The sequence below is a fragment of the Miniopterus natalensis genome, chromosome 2 (genome assembly GCF_054644295.1).
Source record: "Miniopterus natalensis isolate mMinNat1 chromosome 2, mMinNat1.hap1, whole genome shotgun sequence".
Classification (NCBI taxonomy): Eukaryota; Metazoa; Chordata; class Mammalia; order Chiroptera; family Miniopteridae; genus Miniopterus; species Miniopterus natalensis.
Window position 1 is genome coordinate 127,482,984 of NC_142082.1, and position 19,814 is coordinate 127,502,797.

Sequence of the window (19,814 nt, forward strand, 5' to 3'; positions counted from 1 at the left end):
CAGGCCCTTGCTGGCCGGCGTTTAAAAAAAAAAAAAGGGTATAAAACGTTAGGATTTTTGGAAGGTTGAGTTAATTTTTGGGGGTAATTAATTTGGAGAGAGCTATGCCGTGCTGTGATTACCATCCTTTACAGTCCAAAGGGATTGAGATAGGGGTCCTGACAGTCCAATGAAACAGGGTTCATTGGGACCAACTTGACATAGCTGGAGGGTATAAGTGGATTTATTCATTCATTCATTAATTTTTATATGTATATATATACATATATATAGTAAAATTTACCTTTTTAAAGGTGTACGGTCCTATGAGATCTGACAGATGTATACAGTCATGTGAATAACACCACATTATTACCCCAAATTTCTCTGGTGTCTTTTAGTAGTCAATTTCCTCCCTACACTTCCAGCCACTAACAAACATTGATTTGATTTCTGTCCCTATAGTTTTGTCTTTTATAGAATGTCATATAAGTAAAATCATGCAGTATGTAGCTGCTTCTGTTTTTCAATTAACATGTTGCTTTTGAGATTCATTTATGTATCAGTTGTTTTATAAATGAATTTGTTCTGTACACCAGCTGATGAATTTTTGGGTGGTTCTCAGTTTTTAGCAGTTATGAATATAGCTGTTTTAAGCATTTGCGTATAAATCTTTGCTTGAACATGCTTTCATTTCTCTTAGGCTAGGAGTGGAGTTTGGGGTGCAATATAATAAATGTATGTTTAACTTTATTGGATTGCTCTTTGACTCTGCTTGGGAAATCTGTAGGCAGACTGACCAACAGCTTTAGCAGCGGAATGAAGGAGACCTGTCTGCTATGGCAGGGTAAGGAGACACAAATGCTCATTGTAAACCAGACAGCCTTTGTATCAGTTATTTATTACTGCTAAAAAAAAATATCCCAAAATAAAGGAGCTGAAAACGAAAAAAACAATAATTTATTTGTTTACAATTCTATAATTTGGGCAAGGTTCGGGGCTGGCTTGTCTGTTGTGTTGACTGGGGAGTCTGTTCAGTTTTGCTGTAAAGTCTAAAATGTCTTTACTCCCATATCTGTTGCCTTACCTGGCTTGGCTGGAACACCTGTAATCTGGCTGAACTTCTCTCTCCAGCAGAGTAATTGGACTAATTTACATGATGACTCAACTCCAAAAGGGTAAAAACAGAAGCTGCAAGATCTCTTAAAGCTAAGCCTGGAAATTACATAGTTTCAGTTTTTGCTATGTATACAGTCATTTTATTGGGACCATCCTGGCTTCAAAAGGAAGGAAAATAGACCTCATTTCTTCATGGCAGGGGTGAACAAGTCACATTGCAAAAGTGAAATGGGACAAGAGGCAAATGTTAAAACTAGCTTTAAAGGCAACCTGCCTCAGCCAGCATTGCCTTTATAGTAGATTCTGCTCAATAGTGCTACTTGGAGGAGTGATGGAACTGCAGAAGGGAAGAAGGGGTGTGCTACAGGATCTAGGAGCTAGGAGAAAGCAATCAACTGCCAGGATAACATATATTCATGCAGATCAAGGGAACTAAAGCTGAAAGGCCTTTAACAGGCTTGGAGATTTCCAAAGAGCCAGTAAAAATGTCTCATAAGAAGAAAAGTCGAAGTTCGCATCATCCAGTTCCAGAGAACACAAGGCCACCTTACAACACTAGTCATATAAGAACTTCCTTGTATATCTTCTTCCCTCTCCATCCCAACTTCAACTCTGGTGGAAACAGAAAGCCAGAGACCATAGTTAATAAACTAGGGGAATGGGAGCAGGGAAGGAAAAACTGCTCTCACTCCCAACTTGCATGTGTTCAGCCTGCAACAAGTCCTGCTGGAAGAGATGGGAAGATTTTACCGTTCCAACAATTTTGGCATTTCGATTATTATATGCTATAGGAAAGCTATGATAATTGTACTCAAACTGTATTTATGACCTAATGTGATTATAGTACTTTACCTAAAGGTGGCCAGAAAATAATGTGGAGCCTGTCTGAGTTTTTGTGTTTCTTTTAAAAATATTTTTTTATTGATTTCAGAGAGAGGAAGAGAAAGGGAGAGAGAAATAGAAACATCAATGATAAGAGAGAATCATTGATCAGCTGCCTCCTGCACACCTCCTACTGGGGATTGAGCCTACGACCTGGGCATGCGCCCTGACCAGGAATCGAAACGTGATCTCCTGAAAGAGACTCATAGATGCAGAGAACAGACTGATGGTTGCCAGAGGGGAGGATAATGGGAGGTGGGAGATGGGTGAAAAGGTGAGGGGGAAAAAGATACAAACTTCCAGATATAAAATAACTAAGCCTTAGGATGTAATGTATAACACAGGGAGTATAATTAATAATATCATAATAATTTTGTACAGTGACATGATTACTAGACTTATTGTGGTGATGACATCCTAAGGTAAATAAGTGTCAAATCACTGTGCTATATACCTGAAACAGAAGATTGCATGTCAACTATACTTTAATTTTTAAAAAACTACATAAATATGAGTTAGCATTATTGTTGTTTATTGTGCAGGTTACTTTTTTATATTATCTATAAATCTCTTTCAAATGATTTTGAATGACAATATTTTTCTTCAATAAAACAGAGCTGAAACCTCTATTTGCATATAAACTGCTTTCTAAAAGTAGGTGTGTATTTTCTAGCCCTTACACATAGGTGCTATGATTGCAGGGGAGTAACAAGATCCCACTAGCCCACCAATCTTTCTTCTTCTTGGTACTGAGCTGCTCTCCCACCTTACCTGAAATTTCTCGATGAGTGTTTTTAGCAGAGTAGACAAAAAGGGTCAAACTTCTGAAAACATTCATATTTTACCTGGAAAAGTAAGGTAAACATAGGAGTTGAGAAAGGGGACTGTCTTACAACTTCTCAGGACAAATTAATTGATTAGATTAGCTCAGAGTTAGCTAAGAACATCCATTCTAAAAGTGTGAAATCATAAGATGGGTAGATTTCAGTGGAGAAGCAAAACATGATGGCAACCATCTGAGAATAAATAGCTCTACAAGCTTTCATTCTATTTATGTCCAACAGAAGGTGGCTGCTTCCCTGAGATGCCTCCCACCAGATGGTGACTTCTCAGTTCATTTTTAACTACCTGCAAAATCATGGCACATGGCTGTGACCTCCTTTCATTTTGAAATTCACATTTTGTTTCAGCACTAGGTTACTATAGATTCTGATTTCCATCTGGGCAAAAACATTCCTTAAAAGGCAGGAGGTCAAAGTCACAGGCAAACACATGTGCCCATGAATATATTTATTTACTTTTGTGGAAAACTGTGTAGTTTATTCCTCATAATAATCTGTAATTATGAGCAGCTTATTTTTGTTTGTTTGTTTCAGACCAGGTTCCCTTCTCTGTCTACACAATAACAGTTATCTGTATTGATTCAAGAAATGAAAGCTGACTTTAAATTATTCTAAAGAAAACATAATTATAAAGGCATATTGGAAGTTCTCTCTATATAGGGCATTCTAAAGTCAATCTAAAATCCCTCAGATCATCTATATCAATCCTTATTCCCCAAATCTCCTTTTGTTAGTATTCATGATTGCGAATTGACAGCACAATTATACTAAGCCTCTAGGTTAACCAGGGTAAGACCTTAAGCAATGAGGAGTCACTAGGGAGCTTAGCTACCACTCTAGTCAATTACTTTGTTTTGTCTGAATTTATGACCACACACTGCCCCCTGAAAATTAGTCAGCACAGACATCCCGAAAGTAGATGCTGCTTGTAGAAAGAGGTACGAAGCCAATAAAAGGATCAGGATCTGCTCATGATCACTATTGGGAAAATAACTCACGATAACCGAAGGGTAGGCTATTTTGTCATCTGGGATGTAATTTAGCAAATGATGTTTTCCAGGAATGACAATGATGTACTGCTCTGCCATTAAGTATAAATTAATCTCAACTGTTTTCATCTTTATTTCCCAGGGTGAACTGATTATTTTATGAGAAGTATAAATAGGTAATGGGGGAAAAATGACATATGTATATATGAAAATAACATTAGTTAAGAAGAAATAATGAAAATATGTATGACATAGTTCCCTAAATAATGATAATAGACACTGATGTGGAGAGCTTTTTATTGCTGTATATTTTTAAAATTTTCATATTTTATAACACAGAGAATTATAGCTGTTACCCCAAAAATATGAAGTTGGAAAGAACATTTGTGAATAACTAGTGCAGCATCCTAATTTTACATATGAGGAAACTAAAGCCCATAGAGATTAGGCATCTTTCCCAAGGACACAGAGCTGGCTCATGGCTGAGGATCTCATCTTCTGACTCTTAGTTTTGCCTTTTTCCCACTGCCATGCACATTATACAAATAATTATTTTTATATAAAAAATTTAAACTAATTTATGCACATAATAAAAAAGAAATTTGTATTTTAAAAGTGTTCCTCCATCTTAGACACACATTAAAATCACCTGGAGCGCTGTTAAAACCACCAACACCAGATTAAACCCCAGATCAGTTACATCACAACATCTGGGGATGGGAGCCAAGCATCACTAGTTTTCAAAGCTCCCTAAGTGAACCCAATGAGCAGCCAAGTTTGAGAACCACTCTACATACTAAAATAACTATAATGAAAAACAGATGACCTGTGCCTAACTCTTTCTAATTCCCTAGTTCTACTTTCTATAGCAGTTGTTCTCAAAGTTAGAACCTAGGACCAGCAGCACTGGCATCACCAGGGAGCTTGTTAGAAATGCATATTCATGGGGTCCACCCCAACCTATTGACTCAGAAGCTCTGATGATGGGGCCCAGTAAACTGATTCTTACTCAGGTGAAAATTTGAGAAGCCCTACCCCGTAGGCTACCATTTTTTACTATTTTTAGCAATTCCCTGTGCTTACCTCCATGCTTGAATAATATGTTTGTAATCTTTCTTTTTTTTATTGCCATTAAAATTAATGTTTATTATTTTCCGTAAAATTTCCAAAAGAATGGTAAAGAATTTTCTTGAAAGTTTAAACTCATAAACTTATCAACATTACTAATAGCACGAGTAAAAACATTGTACCAAGTTTATTCTGAATTCCCTTTCTTCCTTGAATAACACAGTCATGTTTAAAAACCTAATAATGTCTGTTAAAATATGGCTTCAGAACCGAGTAAATGCCAGCTTCATTAAAATCACATGTAGCCAAAAACAGAAGAGGAGCTCTGGTTCCCTCTTTTCTTGGCTCTCTTAGAAAGAGCAGAGCCCTGTGCTGGCAGAGGGGATCCAAGTGCGGGCCTTGGGCTCCCACTCTGGGCGCTGGTATCTGGGGCGGGGTACAATGTATCTGGAAGATATTTACATATTTTCTTTTATTTTAAACAGCTCTTGGACCAGTCTTCTTTTCAAGCTTCAGGTCACCAGGCATCATAGTCAGGAGGAACTCTGGAGGAGTGACTGCTTCTACCTCAATGAACTCATTAGAGGAGTTGCTGAGCTCCACGCTGGGGACAGGTTGGTCCTGGTCCACCCCCAAGGGATGCAGAGGCCCATTTAGCTGAACTGCTGGGTCCAGTACAGAGTCACATCCTGTTTACATTCTGGAAACTGGTCAGGCTGGAGGGAGCACTCTTCCTGCAGGGCCTGCCCCTCATCTAGCTCCTTCACAATGATGATAGTGGGGGATGGCACACACTGGGCCTCCTGGGCCTCTGGGAGGGTGTCCTGGAGCTCCTGAGATAGCACATTCTGGCCCCTGCCATGCAGTGAGTTTAGAGGTAGCAGGTTTTCCGTGGCTGACTCTGCAGATGGCATCAGAATCTCAGAAAAGGTCTCCTGGGTGGGGCACTCGGTTACTGAGGGCCCCTCGGCTCCTGAAGTTATGCCTTCATTTTCAGCACTGTCTCCCTCCGCAGGAAGGAGAGTCTTTGCAACCTGTGGTGACTAGGAGTCTTCTGGAACCACTGTAATGCTCACAGACTTGACGAGGGGCAGAGCTGGAGGCATGATTACAGAAGATTGTGCATTCTGCCAGCTGTAGAGAAGCTGGGGTTGTCATTCATTTCCTCTGGAGAAATGGTTGGGCCTAAAGGAATGATGCTGCTGGCCCGATCCTCTCCCACAAAACATCTTGGATGGTGATGGAGCAAAGCCTCAGGCACCTACATGCAGATGAACTCGCTGTGATCTCTTTGCTGTGATAATACTTATATTCAAAGGTTCCTATTTTTGTTCCTTGGTGAGGCTCTTGACCTCTGTTGTTTGTGGCCCTGTGTCACATAATCGAACATTCTCATTCTGTTCAACGCTAGGTAAAGATGGAAGATGAATAAGCACTCAGTTAGCAGGAGGCAGGTGAGGTCCAACACCAACACCAACACCCAGATCATCATGGCCACTGCGGTCTTTGCCTTTAGGTGAAAATATGGCAGGAACAAGATCCATGTGTTCTGCCTGCCAAAGTTTCCATTGTGGGCATCCCTGGGGAGCCCCCACAGGTGTAGTACTGGATGAAAATGTCCAAGAGGATGAAAACCAAGCACAATAACGCAGCTGATGCAGAGGCCACAGAGCTGAAGAACCACCAGTAATTCCTGCTCCTGAGGCAGTTGTTGAGCCATTGGCGATGATGCACAAAGCCTGTGATTTACTTGTTGCAAGTGCTACAGTGTTTTGCTTTTGTGCTCACAGCGACCACACACAGAGAGCAAAACTGATTCTCCATGACATGATGGTGTTTAGATCGGTCCAATGTAGGCAGCGGTTGACTGTAGGTGATCTTGTGTCGAATCACTTTGGGAGGATCCATGGAGGCAGACACCAAGTACATGATGTTATGAAGAATTTTCCAGCAGTCCATAGGCGATGTACTTCCTCTCATGAGGCAGCATGGGACTAAAAATTCAAAACATAACTAGGGCCAAGATCAGGAACATGGCCCAGGATATCGCCTGGTATTTGTGGAGGGGTTTGACCAGCCGATCACTCTGGGCAGGCGAGGTGGTGATGTGTGCTTCTCACTGCTGGTTGTGGGGTCTGGGAGGACCCATCTCTGGCTCCGGCCACAGCAGTCCATCTTAATAACACCAGCAGTTCCTCCAGTAACAGGTTTTGATTTGAGTACTTTGATTTCTTTCTCCAATTCTTGGAGAAATTACATCTTGATTTACTTTCTGTATTTGCATCATCTGCTTCTTGGAAAACTTGGTAAGATCTTCCTGGGGCAATGTTCCAGCCTTCCACTCTTAAGGAGCCTGCTAGTCAAGTAATCTCTCCTCCTTAGATTTCCCACTTCCAGAGGTGGCTGGTGAAGCCACCCCATCTTGAACAAGATCCTCCATGGCCACAGGCCCACCAGGGCCATGTGGTCTGCAGCGGGCAGCCTGGGGGCCACTGCAACCACCTGGCCCCCAGTCCAACCACAGCTGCTTCTGCTCTTCTGAATGCAGCACCTCTAACTGAGTGATCCTATTTCCTTCCTCCTTCCCTCCCTCCCTCCCTTCCTCCCTCCCTCCCTTTCTTCCTTCTCTTCTTTCTTTCTTTTAAAATATGTCTTTATTGATTTCAGAGAGAGGAAAGGAGAGAAAGAGAGAGAGAAACATCAATGATAAGTCATTGATCAGCTGCCTCCTGCACGCCCCCAACTGGGGATGGAGCCGAAGCGCTGGTATGTGCCCTGACCCAGAAACGAACCACAATCTCCTGGATCATAGGTCAATGCTCAACTGCTGAGCCACGCTGGCCAGGCTGTAATCCTATTTCCTAATTTGACAATTTTCTATTTCATCTATTGACTTTCTATTATGGTAAATGAGGATTTATTTATCATTTAGTTATTTGTAATTTTTCTCCTACCCTCATCCTTCCAGTAGAGTTATATCACTAGTTTTTGTTAAATCAATCAGTCTGTGTTTACATCATTAAACCATAAACATATTGTTTCCTGTAAAGCTAAGATAAATCTATTCTTATATACTTTTCTTATGTACTTACTGTTTTTTCCTGAGATTTATAACTGCCTTGCTTGCTTTTTGGTTAGTTTTCTATGTATTTATTCTTAATATTTTTACATGTTCCACTCTGTTATATGCCTGCTAATATAATTTTCAAATAGCCAACTCTGAGACGTCTGTCCATCCCACTTGGAAACCATGCCCCTCAGGCCTCCATCCACCTGCTCTGACATGGACTGGCTGTTCTCTGGGGCTACTATACAGCCGACGATCTAGAACTTGGCATCACCCTTGACCCCTTTCTCTCTCACTATATTGGACAGCAGGCAAATCTACTGCTATTGCCTTCAAAATGTACCCAGACTCCAACCCCCTCTCTCGACTCCTCTGCCAACATGCTGCCCAAATCTCCACAATCTCTCATCTGAATGACTGAAATTGTCTCCTTAATTCTTCCACCCATCCCCCCTTCAGCCTATCCTCCACACCGGAGCCTTTAAAAACAGAGCTCAGCACGTGTCTTACGTATTTATAGTTAAGTGTAAATAAAAAAAAGAAAGTATGTGCTACTTGGAAAATGTTCCTCTGTGTGTGTGTGTGTGTGTGTGTGTGTGTGTGTGTGTGTGTGTGTGATGGATTATGTATGTGAGAATTCCGGATATCTTCTCACTGATTGTTCATCGATTTCTTAGATCAATGTATGAGAAACAAAAAACAGTAAACATTTCCATACAATGAATACCTACTATGCACTGTAAGGACGTTAGAGTAGACCATGTGATCCTAGGTTGTGAAAATTCGCAAATTTCTAGAGGAGATAAAGCTTGTACAAGTTTTGATTATATGTAGAGAGTAGTATTACAGGCACATTAGAAATTCAAAGAGAAAAAGAATGTGCTATTTTGACTGACTAATCAGGAACACTCTATAAAGAAGACAGAATTTTAGTTAGAGTTGAAAATATGGGTAGTGTTTTTATGTGCAGAGACTGGATGGTGAAGTTTTATTTATTTATTTATTTAAATATATCTTTATTGATTTCAGAGAGAGGAAAGGAGACGGAGAGAGAGAGAGAGAGAGAGAGATAGAAACATCAGTGATGAGAGAGTCACTGACCTGCTGCTTCCTGCACGCCCTGCACTGGGGATTGAGCCCGAAACCTGGGCATGTGCCCAAACCTTGATCTCCTGGATCATAGGTCGATACTCAACCTCTGAGCCATGCTGATCCGGCTTGATGGGGAAATTTTAGACAAGCTAGCAGCGACAGTAAAGCATGCGACGAAGAAGTATAAAGCCAATTTAAAGAGAATATGGAAGGACAATTTGATAAGTTGAAATTGTGCCAGAGAGTAGCTGAAAATAAGATTAAAAGGTCTTTACTGAGGTTGAACATCTAGTGGATTAGTTGTTTTTCTTCTAATTAATTAACACTTTATGTGTTATGGGCAATAAAAATCGCTTTCAGCTAACCCAAGAAAGTAGATTTTATTATCCCCATTTAATAGATGAAGCTTGAGGCCCAACAGTGTTAAGTAAGTTGCTTAAGGTCAAAAGACTAGAATGTGGTATAGCTAGTATTTGAGCCTATGCAATCTAATTCCTGAGCCTATGCTCTTAACTACCTATATTGGCTTTGTCTACTATATATGTTGCAAATACTTTTCTCCATTTGCCATCATCTTAACTTTGTGTATGGTGTCTTTCACTGTATAGACATTTAAAATTTTATGTAGTCAAATTTTTGATATTTTAAAAAATTTTACTTAGTTTTGTTTCATACTAAGAAAAGCTTAGTAAGAAGGATAAAAACACTCTCTTATATTTTATTCTGAATTTTTATGCTCTTATTTATTTATTTTATGCTTTTATTTTTTAGCTTTATAATTAATCTTGAATGTTTTATTGTGTATGTTTATGGTCTGAGGTAGAAATCTAATTTCACTTTTCCCCTCGAATGGCTAGTTAATTGTCCCTAAAGTATGCTCTTTCCTTAATGAGTTGATATATCACCTTGATATAGTAGATGTTCAGAAATTTGCCACATTGCTAGACAGTCTGTTAATTGGTGCTTCATTCTGGTTAAGGAGAATTCTTTTAAAAATGCAGCCCTGGAAGGGGATACCAATTAAAAATGCCAAGGCCAGTAATTTTGGCTCTGGGGGTCAAATCTTCCAGGGGAAGATGATGAAAGAAGAAAAAAATTAATTTTTAATTTAGGGTATGGGTGGGAGAAACTATTGCCTTCTTCACAACTCTGCCTTTTACAGGCAACATTCTCACATTTTTTATGACAATATCATCAAATTGAATAATTGAATAATTTGATTGACAATAGTCTGCCACCAATTGCAGTAATGAGGACTTATAACCTGACTTTTCAGTAAGCAAATCTCTCCAATTTTCCAGTATCTCCCAGCTTTGAACTAATGGAAAGGCAATCAAACAAAAACAATCATTAGGATCCACAATCCAGTGAAGACCCTTTCTCTGGAAATATGAAACTCTGATGGGTTTTGGGGGAAAATACCAAATCTTTTCATTTCCTTCAGGACAATATTGTGTACGTGTATCAGTGGCCCATTTGCATAGAGGATCAGGAAATCCATATGCAAATATTGGATATTTCCCCCCTATTTCACTATGTGCATGCTCTGAACCACTAATGGCCTTACTTGCCTTCACAGTGGGTTAGTGTGCTCTAACATAAATTCAATTACCTGTCTGCATTTTCTTCCACTTGAAACATTTGTTCTTCCTGCTGATCTAACTGCTGCTTTTCTCTGCTTTCTGATACAGATAGAGCAAGCTGCTCCAGAAATGTACTTGTTAGCCAAAAGCAAGTACCTTGGATGACAGCGATATAAAATCCACCCCAGTTAGTAACCTTTAAGAAAACCAATGTTTTGTTGTTGTTTTAGTTTTTTTAAAGTATATTGCCAGGAAAGCATCCCAGATCTTACTGACAGAAGCTTTTCAATCTGTTGGCAAAATCAAATGTAAAGTTAAAACCATGCTTGAAAGGAGTAAACAGTTTTTCTTAGGCATGGCCACCTGGAGGATCACTAGTGCCCTGTTTCAGTCAAGTTCCAGCATTCCTTCTTGAGACTATGACTCTAGCCTGTGTACATCTATTACAATCATTCACCTTCCTCTTGATCTACTTTCTTTAGTTGTTTCCTCAATTGAGAGCCTTTTGGTGGTAAATCCTCTCAGTTGTTTTGTGTGTGTGTGTTTCTTTCATTGTGTATTTTATTTTCATTCTCAGAAGATCATTTCAATGATATATTATTCCACTATCCTCTGGATCCCATCATTGTTATTAAGAAATTAGCTGCCAGTTTAATAATGTTTCCCTTGTGGGTAATCTATCTTTTCTTTCTAGTTGCTTTTAAGATCTTCTTTCTGTCTTTTTTTGTTCTGCAGCTTCACTCTATGTATCCAAGTGTGAATTTCTACTTATTTGTACTATTTGGGATTTAGTGAACTTCCTAAATGTGACAATTGATGTCTTTCAGTAATTTTAGAAAATTCTTAGCCATTTTTTTTCATATATGGCTTTTCCTCATTTGAATTGCCTTCAAAGAATCCTAATTAGCTGTTCTCACTCCATACTTTATGTCTTCCAAACAATCTTTAGTGCTTTACACCTAGTTGTCTCTCTAAGCTGCAGTCTGGATATTTTTTCAGTTCTATAATCCATCGATTCATTCTAATCAACTGCATCTAACCTGCTTTTTAATCTTTTGGTTGAGTTTTAAATTTCATTTATTACATTTTCATTTTTAGAAGTTCAGTATGGTTAGTTTTCAGCTGAATAAGTTTCTATTGTCTCTTTTTCACTGCTCATGTATTTTAATCTGTATTATATTTCTGCAAACATATTAAACATGGTTATTCTGTATTTTTATCTGGTAATTCCAATATCTGAAGTCTTTCAGGTCTAGTTATCTGGAATATTGTTTACTCGTTTCTGGTGGTTTGTTTCTTTTTGAGATATCCTGTAACAGGAAGGTTTTAAGATCTCTAATGCCCCATAATGCCATTGCTGACATTTTTATTTCTCTTTTACTGTTGAAGGATAATTTCACTGAATATAGAATTCTAGATTGACTTTTTTTTTCTTTTAACACTTTAAATATTTTACTCCACTCTCTTCTTGCTTTCATAGTTTCTAATGAGAAGCCTGCTGAAATTCCTTTTCCTCTATAGGCAAAGTTACCCCCACCCCACCTCAAATTCTTTCAAGATTTTCTCTTACCCTTTGATTTTCTGAAATTTGAATATGATATGCCTAGGTGTGGCTTTTGTTTGTTTGCTTTTATTTTAAATTGTATTTATACTGCTTGATGTTCTCTGAGTTTCCTGGATAAGTGGTTTAGTGTCTGTCATTAATTTAGGAAGGTTATTGGTTATTATTACTTCAAATATTTCTTCTGCTCTATTTTTTCCCCTTTTCCTTCTGGTGTTACACCTTTTGCTGTTGTCTTACAATTCTTAGGTGTTCTGTCCTATTTATTTTATTCTTTTTACTTTTTGCATTGCAGTTTGGAAAGTTTCTATGGATGTAGCTTCAAGTTCCATTCTTTTCTCAGTTATGTGTGGACGAAAAGGGGCCACATGCTAACCTGACAAGCTCAGGGGAGCCTGCACGGCAGCCTTACAAACTCAGAGACCTAAAGTAACCACAAAGGATGGTCTGAAATGAAAACTTTCTTAACTAAAAGCAGTTTATGATGGGTAGTCATGTCCTAGGCTAGAATTGTCCCCGACAAAGGTAAATTTTCACCTTAACTAAGCCTGCCAGTTGTCTTTTTGCATCTACTATAACACCCCTTTGGAATGTCAAAGTAATTTCCTTTATCCTGACCCCTCAAAGCACAGGTACTGCACCAGAGCAGAGAACAGAAATCCCCTCATTGTTATTGAGTTAATTGGTGACTCTTAACTTTCCTGTACTCACCTATGTAAAAGATGTATGTGTCTATCATTTTACTTTTTATCCAATCCCGGAGGTTTCCCCACTTTGCTTTCTCCTGCCTCCCTAATCTATCACCAATGGATTTCATGTAACCCACTTATGGCTTCTCCTTTGATTATAATGTATAAAATAAGGTGCAAAACTGCCATTCTCTGGAGCATTTTCTCAATCCATTGAGATTTTGTTTCCCAGAAATTGTCATCAGTTTGGCTCAAATAAACTCTTTACAGGTTTGAGTATTTCCTACATTGACACGTTTAGTCTACTGAAGGCATTCTTCATTCCTAATACTGTGTTTTTTATTTCTACCATTTTCTTTTAATTCTTTCTGAAAGTTTCTGTCTTTCTGCTTGTATTACTCATGCATCCTTCCATGTTTTCACTTTTTCCAGTATAGTCCTTAACATAAATTTAAAATTCCCTATCTTATAATTCCAGCACCTGTGACATATCTGAGTCTGATTCTGATGGTTGCTTTATCTTTTCGGTTGTGTTTTTTCTTGCCTTTTAGCATGCCTTGTAGTTTTATGTTAAAAACAAGACATATTGTATCAAGTCATAGTAACTGATGCAAGCAGGCTTTTAGAGAGAGGACGTATGTTAATTTGGGTAGGAGATGTTCTGTTTAATGTTTGTTGTAGTTTGTGTCAGAGGCTTCAAATTTTTCTAGTATCCTGGTTTAATTTTTTTTTTTTTTGTCTCCTCTCTTGAAGAGATGTGAGTCTGTGCCTCCGCAGCTCTTTCAGCTGTAACCCACTGTTGTTATACTAGAGACTTGCTGGATTGGTGGTAGAGTGTGTGGGAGGAGGAACGTTTTATAATCTTCTAATTGAGTCTCAGTCTTTTAACGGGCCTGTGCCTTGGGGCTGTGGCCTTCATGTGTGTTTCTGTCCCTTTACTGGTTAATAGCTTTGTTGACATAAAAGCACCCAAACCTGTAGAGAATTTTTATAAGAATTTATTTGAGCTAAACTGACAATAATTGCCAGGAAGCAAGATCTGAAATGCTCTGGAGAATGAAAGTTTCACAGTTTCTTTCTTTTATGCATTTGAAATTAAAGAAGGAATGTGAAGAAAATTACGAGGGGGTGGGAGAAAGCAAGGCTGGGATTGGAATACAGGACAGTTAACAGGATTATGTGCTTTCTTGAGGGTGGTTACGCTTATTTCAAAGGTGTGTTCACCTAGATGCACAGAAACAATGGACAGGGCTTGCATAAGGCAAAGATAAACCTTTTACTAAAAAAAGTTATATGCCTGAGACATGACTACTCACCACGACTTGTCCAGTTTAAGAATTCATGATCAGATCTCCCTGTGAGGTTACTTTCCATAGACCCCTCCACCCCCCCTTTTTTTGTCTACCACAGTGACAACTTTCATGCTCTTTACATGTCAGAGCTGAATTGGAAGTTTCATTAATGACTTTTACATTTTCATTGCAGTTCAGAATCTTTGTTTTCAAACAAAAGAAACTAACCCTGGCTAGCTTAAGTAAAAAGGAATTTGTCAGAAGGATATTGAGACTTAAGGCAGCTCTGGGCTAAGAACAAGAACTACAGAAAAAGTTTTATCAGCAAAATTTTAGTTAGAACATCGCCGCTGAGATGAATAAATTTCAACTATTTTCAGTACCTTGATTAGCCTACTCAAGATTCAAATTTCAAGAATTCATGGAAGAAGATCCCAGGAGTGATAGCAGAGTTTTTTAGTTTTCTTGAATTCTTACATAAAAGTAGAGAAAGCAACTCAATAAAAACTCTGTCTGGAGAGAATTATATAAGATGTTCCCCCCAAACTCCAAAGCACCAATATCCACAGGCCTATGTGTTATTACTGTTTCGGTGGAAGAAACCAGGGGGGAACAATAGAATATCTGACAAACATAGAAAAAAAAATAACACTCAATAGCCAACAGGTATCCTCTGGAAATTGCACTGGACTAATTGGAGAATATCCGTTGAAACAGAGGATTTTTGCCCAACACAGTAGATGGTGGGGCATGGTGTTAGTGCTGCTGGAACAGTCTACCCCCAGTTCTCAAAAGTGACCTGCCAGGGTTCCCTTGGGCCCCACACCGAAGGGGAGTGAAATGCATATTGAGGGTTCAGGCAGGAGGGACAACCCAGAAAATAATGGGAGGGGAAGGAGCCAGAAAAACTGAGAAGTAAACTTATACGTTTTTAAACATTATGTGAAAAACAACAGAAAGAGCTCCATGTAGTTAGAAAAGCTATCTGCAGCAACCCCCCTTCTTAAAGTTTCAAACACTAAATTTATATAAAGATGAACAGAAAAGTATCAGTCGAATCCCTTGCAAGGTTACTATAAGACACAGAAGAATGATGACCATAGACAGTAAAATGAATGATTGAATCCTGACAATGAAATCGTGAAAAACATATAAATATAAGATCAGAACTGTAATATTCTCTTTTAAAACAAGCAAAAAGATATTTAAAATGATACAAGGTATGAAAAACATCAGAATTACAGAAACTTAGAAATGAGGTGACAGAATCAAGACAAAATTAAAAGCAAAAAACATATATAATTTTAGAAATAAAGACTAACCTTAAAGAAATAAAAGAGTAAATACAGCAAATAATGCCTTAACAGAAAAAGAAATAAAAAAGGATGCAACTGTTAAAAGAAAAAAATAAATGAAAAAGAGAATTAGAGTGAAAAAAATATTAAAGACAGGAGAAGAAGATCCAATATGTAAAGCCTGTGGGGTCCAACAATATAGATATAGTACAACTCACAGACTGTGGGGAAAATAGACACAACGTGCCATTTTTAACTTTTCTGTGCTCACAGTTGGCAGTGATAGTATAGTGTTGTTATTCTGAGACTGTTGTGTATGTAATGTAGGATAAAACAAATAATTATGGAATATTCTGTATCTTCTGACCTGTGTTCTTAAGAAATGGGATTCTCCGTGAGCGAAGAAACTCCTGGTTTCTTATGAAACTTATCTACCATTTGTATCATTGTTCTGTGGTATATTACTTGTCCTTTTATCTCTGGCTGCTTTTAAGGCTTTTTTTCCCTTTAATTGTCTTTTTCAGCAGTTTGACGATGATGCGCCTGGCCGAGGTTTTCTGTGTCTCTCCCACCTGGCGTGTGCTGCCCTCCCTACTCTCTTGGGAAATTTTCACCTGGATGTCTTCCTGTTTCTTCTGCTCCTGTTCACTCTCTTCCCTCCCCTTCCATGACTCTCATTACTTGTGTGTTAATATTTTCTCGCAGTTATACGAAAGTTCTATTTTTTTTTCTTTCTGTTATTTAGATTGGGTAATTTCTATTTAAATAAATTAACTGACCTCTTCAGTTCACTTACTTTTCTTCTGTCAGACTTATCTAAAGTATCTCTTTTTTTTTAACCTTCATTTTTGGAAGATATTATTATTATAGAAATATAGGTTAAAATATTATTTCCACTTTAAAGATGTCATTTAATTATCTTATGCCACTTCCAGTTTGCTATAAATCCTAGCCAGTGAATGAAAACATCTTAGATAGTATGCTTTTTAGATCAGAAATTTCCGTTCTTTTTTTTTATTGACACAATTTTTTTCATTGAATCAATATCCTTTTTTCATTATTGATTTGAGACAGTGAGACATTGATTTGTTGTTGCACTTATTTATGCATTCATTGGTTGCTACTTGTATGTGCCATGACCTGGGATCAAACCCACAACCTTGGTATATTGGTACAATACTAACCAACTAAGCTACCTGGCCTTTGGATCTTTTTAAAAAGACAGTCTTATTTCTCTACTGATATTTCTCTGCTGAATCTGTCCTGTAGTTCATTCATTATGACTAAATTTTAATAGTTGTTTTAAAATCCTTTTCTACTAATTCCAGTATCTAGGCCATTCAGGCTTGGTTTCCATTGAATGTTTTTTCTCTTGTCCCTGGATCACTTTTTTTTTGTTTGTTTCTTTGCATATTAATAATTTTTTATTGTATTCTGGACATTGTAAGGACAATGGATTTTGTTATCTTCTTCTGAAGAATGTTAGTTGTATTTTTAGCAGTAGTTAACTTGACTATAGAAATTCAGAACTCTGTCTCCCTTGTGATGGACAGTAGCTGAAATGTGTTAAATTCTCTCACCCTTTCAGCTATTGTTTTCTCCTGAGTGCCTTAGAGTTTCCCCTTAGGTGTGTATAGTTCTAGGAGCAGCCAAAGATCTGGATGGAATTCTTATGCAGATTTTCAGACTTTCTTATTCTCAGGGTTCTCCCTTTACTTCTAGACATTCTGGCAACTTTATACTCTGTCTTATGATTCTTTGTGCTGCTAAGACTTCAGCTTTCCTCTTGATTCTAGCTACCCCATGCTCCACAGGCTGGGCACAAAGCCATATGAACACAAATATCACACAGTACATTTTCCTTATTTCAAGGATCAACACTCCTTTAGTTTTTGTCTCCTTTTTTAGTTCCCCAGAACCTTCAACTGTTTTTTTTGAATTTTATTTTCAACTATTTGTCCAGATTTAAAATTTGTAATCTGCAGGAAGGTTAGTTTGATATATGCTTCTCTGTTATTACTGGAAGTAGAATTAATTTTAGTAATTTTTGATTTTACTAAGTGGGTCTAAAAGCAATGAGTGCTAGTAGCAATGAGAACATCTGAGCCTAGATTTTAGTTTTAAATACCATTTGTTACATGTATACCACTTCTGAGGTATTTCTACCAAAAATGCATAATCTGAATCTAATCATAAAATTTCAGACACACAATTTGATGATAGCCCATGAATTGGCCTGGAGTTACATATCTACATAATTCCAGGAGTAGGGTTGAGTGAGATGGTACAGACTGAGTAAACTCTGCAGATTTTTCCAGTTTTGCCTTTTTGGTGTGGTGCGGGTCTGACTTGATTATGACTGTTAGCATCTAATAACAGAAAATATTATGGTACTTCTACCTCAAAGAGTAGCTCAAAATAAAAACAAGACACTAAACTATAGAATATGCTATTTACATACTGAAAATAAAATATCTTCTTTTTAGGGAAAAAAAAGAATCATGTCAATAGGATGCAGGAAACAACTTGAATAAGCTCCCACTGGCCAAATATCAGCTAATTTGAGCTTCAATGAAGATAAGAATTACAATAAATCAAAATCCATTAGATAAGTTTAAATATGTGATAATGAATTATCATAATGATATTGGAGGGGGATCCCAGTTGGTTACTTTCTGAGGCTAACCAGAGAATCAATTCATTATCTTGAAAACTAGGGAAATAAGAGAATCATGTATTTAACCTGCATTTCCTATGTGAACTGTATCACTGGGTAGTCAAGTAATATAAAATTATTCCAGCTAATAAATGAAAATGAAATGACAGAATTAAAATGTCAGCATTTTTTCAATTTTCAATGAATTAATAGATGTAGGCACTGAGCAGCAATGACTACTAACATCAAAAAAGAGAGCAAACCACCCAGCCAGTGTGGCTCAGTGCCATGAACCAAGAGGTCCCCAGCTCAATTCCAGCTTGAGGCACATGCCCAGGCTCTGAGCTTGGGAGGCGTGCAGGAGGCAGCCAATCAGTGACTCTCTCATCATTGATGTTTCTGTCTCTCTCTCTCCCTCTCCCTTCCTCTCTCTGAAATCAATAAAGATTTTTTTTTTTTTTTTAAAAGGGAGAAAGAAAACCAGACATTATATGCTTCCTGACAAATCTGATTAAGTCTCTGAATCCACTGCCATTTTATAGAAAACAGGAGAGGAAGCCTGTTTAACCACACTGTGAGTGTGTAATCAGCGAAATCCAGACTTTGGAGTACTTTATAGGTCAAATGATCCTAAGGTTCTTCAACAAATGTATCTTAAGGGAAGAGAAACGGTGGAGAGGGAGCCTGTAGGTTAAAATACACTGAAAAGACATCTCAGATTTTTTATAATGGGCAAGACTAAACTGTAATACCCAGGACACTCTCTTGAATGATTAAAGCGTAAAAAACCTTAAGAACTGATCACTATAAGAGTCAGGACGATGATTTATTTTTTTTAATTAATTAACTAATTAATTTTTAATCTTCACCCAAGGATATGTTTTTATTGATTTTTTTTTAGAGAGGGAGGAAGAGAGAGGGAAAGAGAGAGAGAGAAATATCAATGTGAGAGAGAAACATTGATTAGTTGCCTCCATACATATTTTACGCCCCTAATGGGGATGGAACCCGTAACCTAGGTATGTGCCCTGAGCGGGAATCGAACATGTGACCTTTTGGGGTACAGGATGACACTCTAACCAACTGAGCCACCTGGCCAGAGCAGGATGATGATTTTTTTTATAGTGAGAGAAATAGCCTTTGGGATGGGCTACAAGAAAGAACTTCTGGAGGGGTTGAAAAGGTCTTTTTTTTAAAAAATGTGGGTGGTTGTTACAAGGGGTGTTTGCTTTAATAATTCACTAAACCATACACTTATTTTGTGTGGTTTTTCATACCTTTGCTTTATGCTATAACCAAAAAAAAGCTAATTAAAAAAATTATAACATTCCAGGAAAGACATTTGCAAGTGGCACAGTTTGGAGTACAGGGATATCTGTCGGTTAGGGGAATTATAGTTCCATCATATTGTGTTCATAGGGTTAGAAGTTATTCACCCAAAGGAAACAGAGTCACTACCAGAATGGGGCAATAGATGGTAGGCAGACTAAACCCCCTACTTTTCTTACAATACAACTTTCCTAAATATTTGAGATAGTCCTTATGTGATCTATATTAATCTTATTCTGGTAAGCAGCAAACCTATCAGAGGGGCAAGACCATTCAAAAGAAGAAGTTTCTAAAATTCAGTCAGCTAAGAAACTAACAATGTAAATGATTTTACAAGCAAGACTATGTGCAGCTAATTAAAGACGACAATA

General features: G+C 37.8%; 1 protein-coding gene across 1 annotated transcript in view; it reads left to right on the plus strand.

Annotated features, from left to right (window-relative positions):
* Positions 1-7,481, plus strand: part of LOC148093806 (uncharacterized) — a 53,734-nt gene extending 46,253 nt beyond the window's left edge. Inside the window, exons 3-4 of the mRNA XM_087814545.1 lie at positions 5,365-5,493; positions 5,895-7,481. Of these exons, the coding sequence (XP_087670671.1) occupies positions 5,365-5,493; positions 5,895-5,922 (157 nt within the window). The 3' untranslated portion in view covers positions 5,923-7,481. The remainder of the gene's footprint in view (positions 1-5,364; positions 5,494-5,894) is intronic.
* Positions 7,482-19,814: the final 12,333 nt, after the last annotated feature.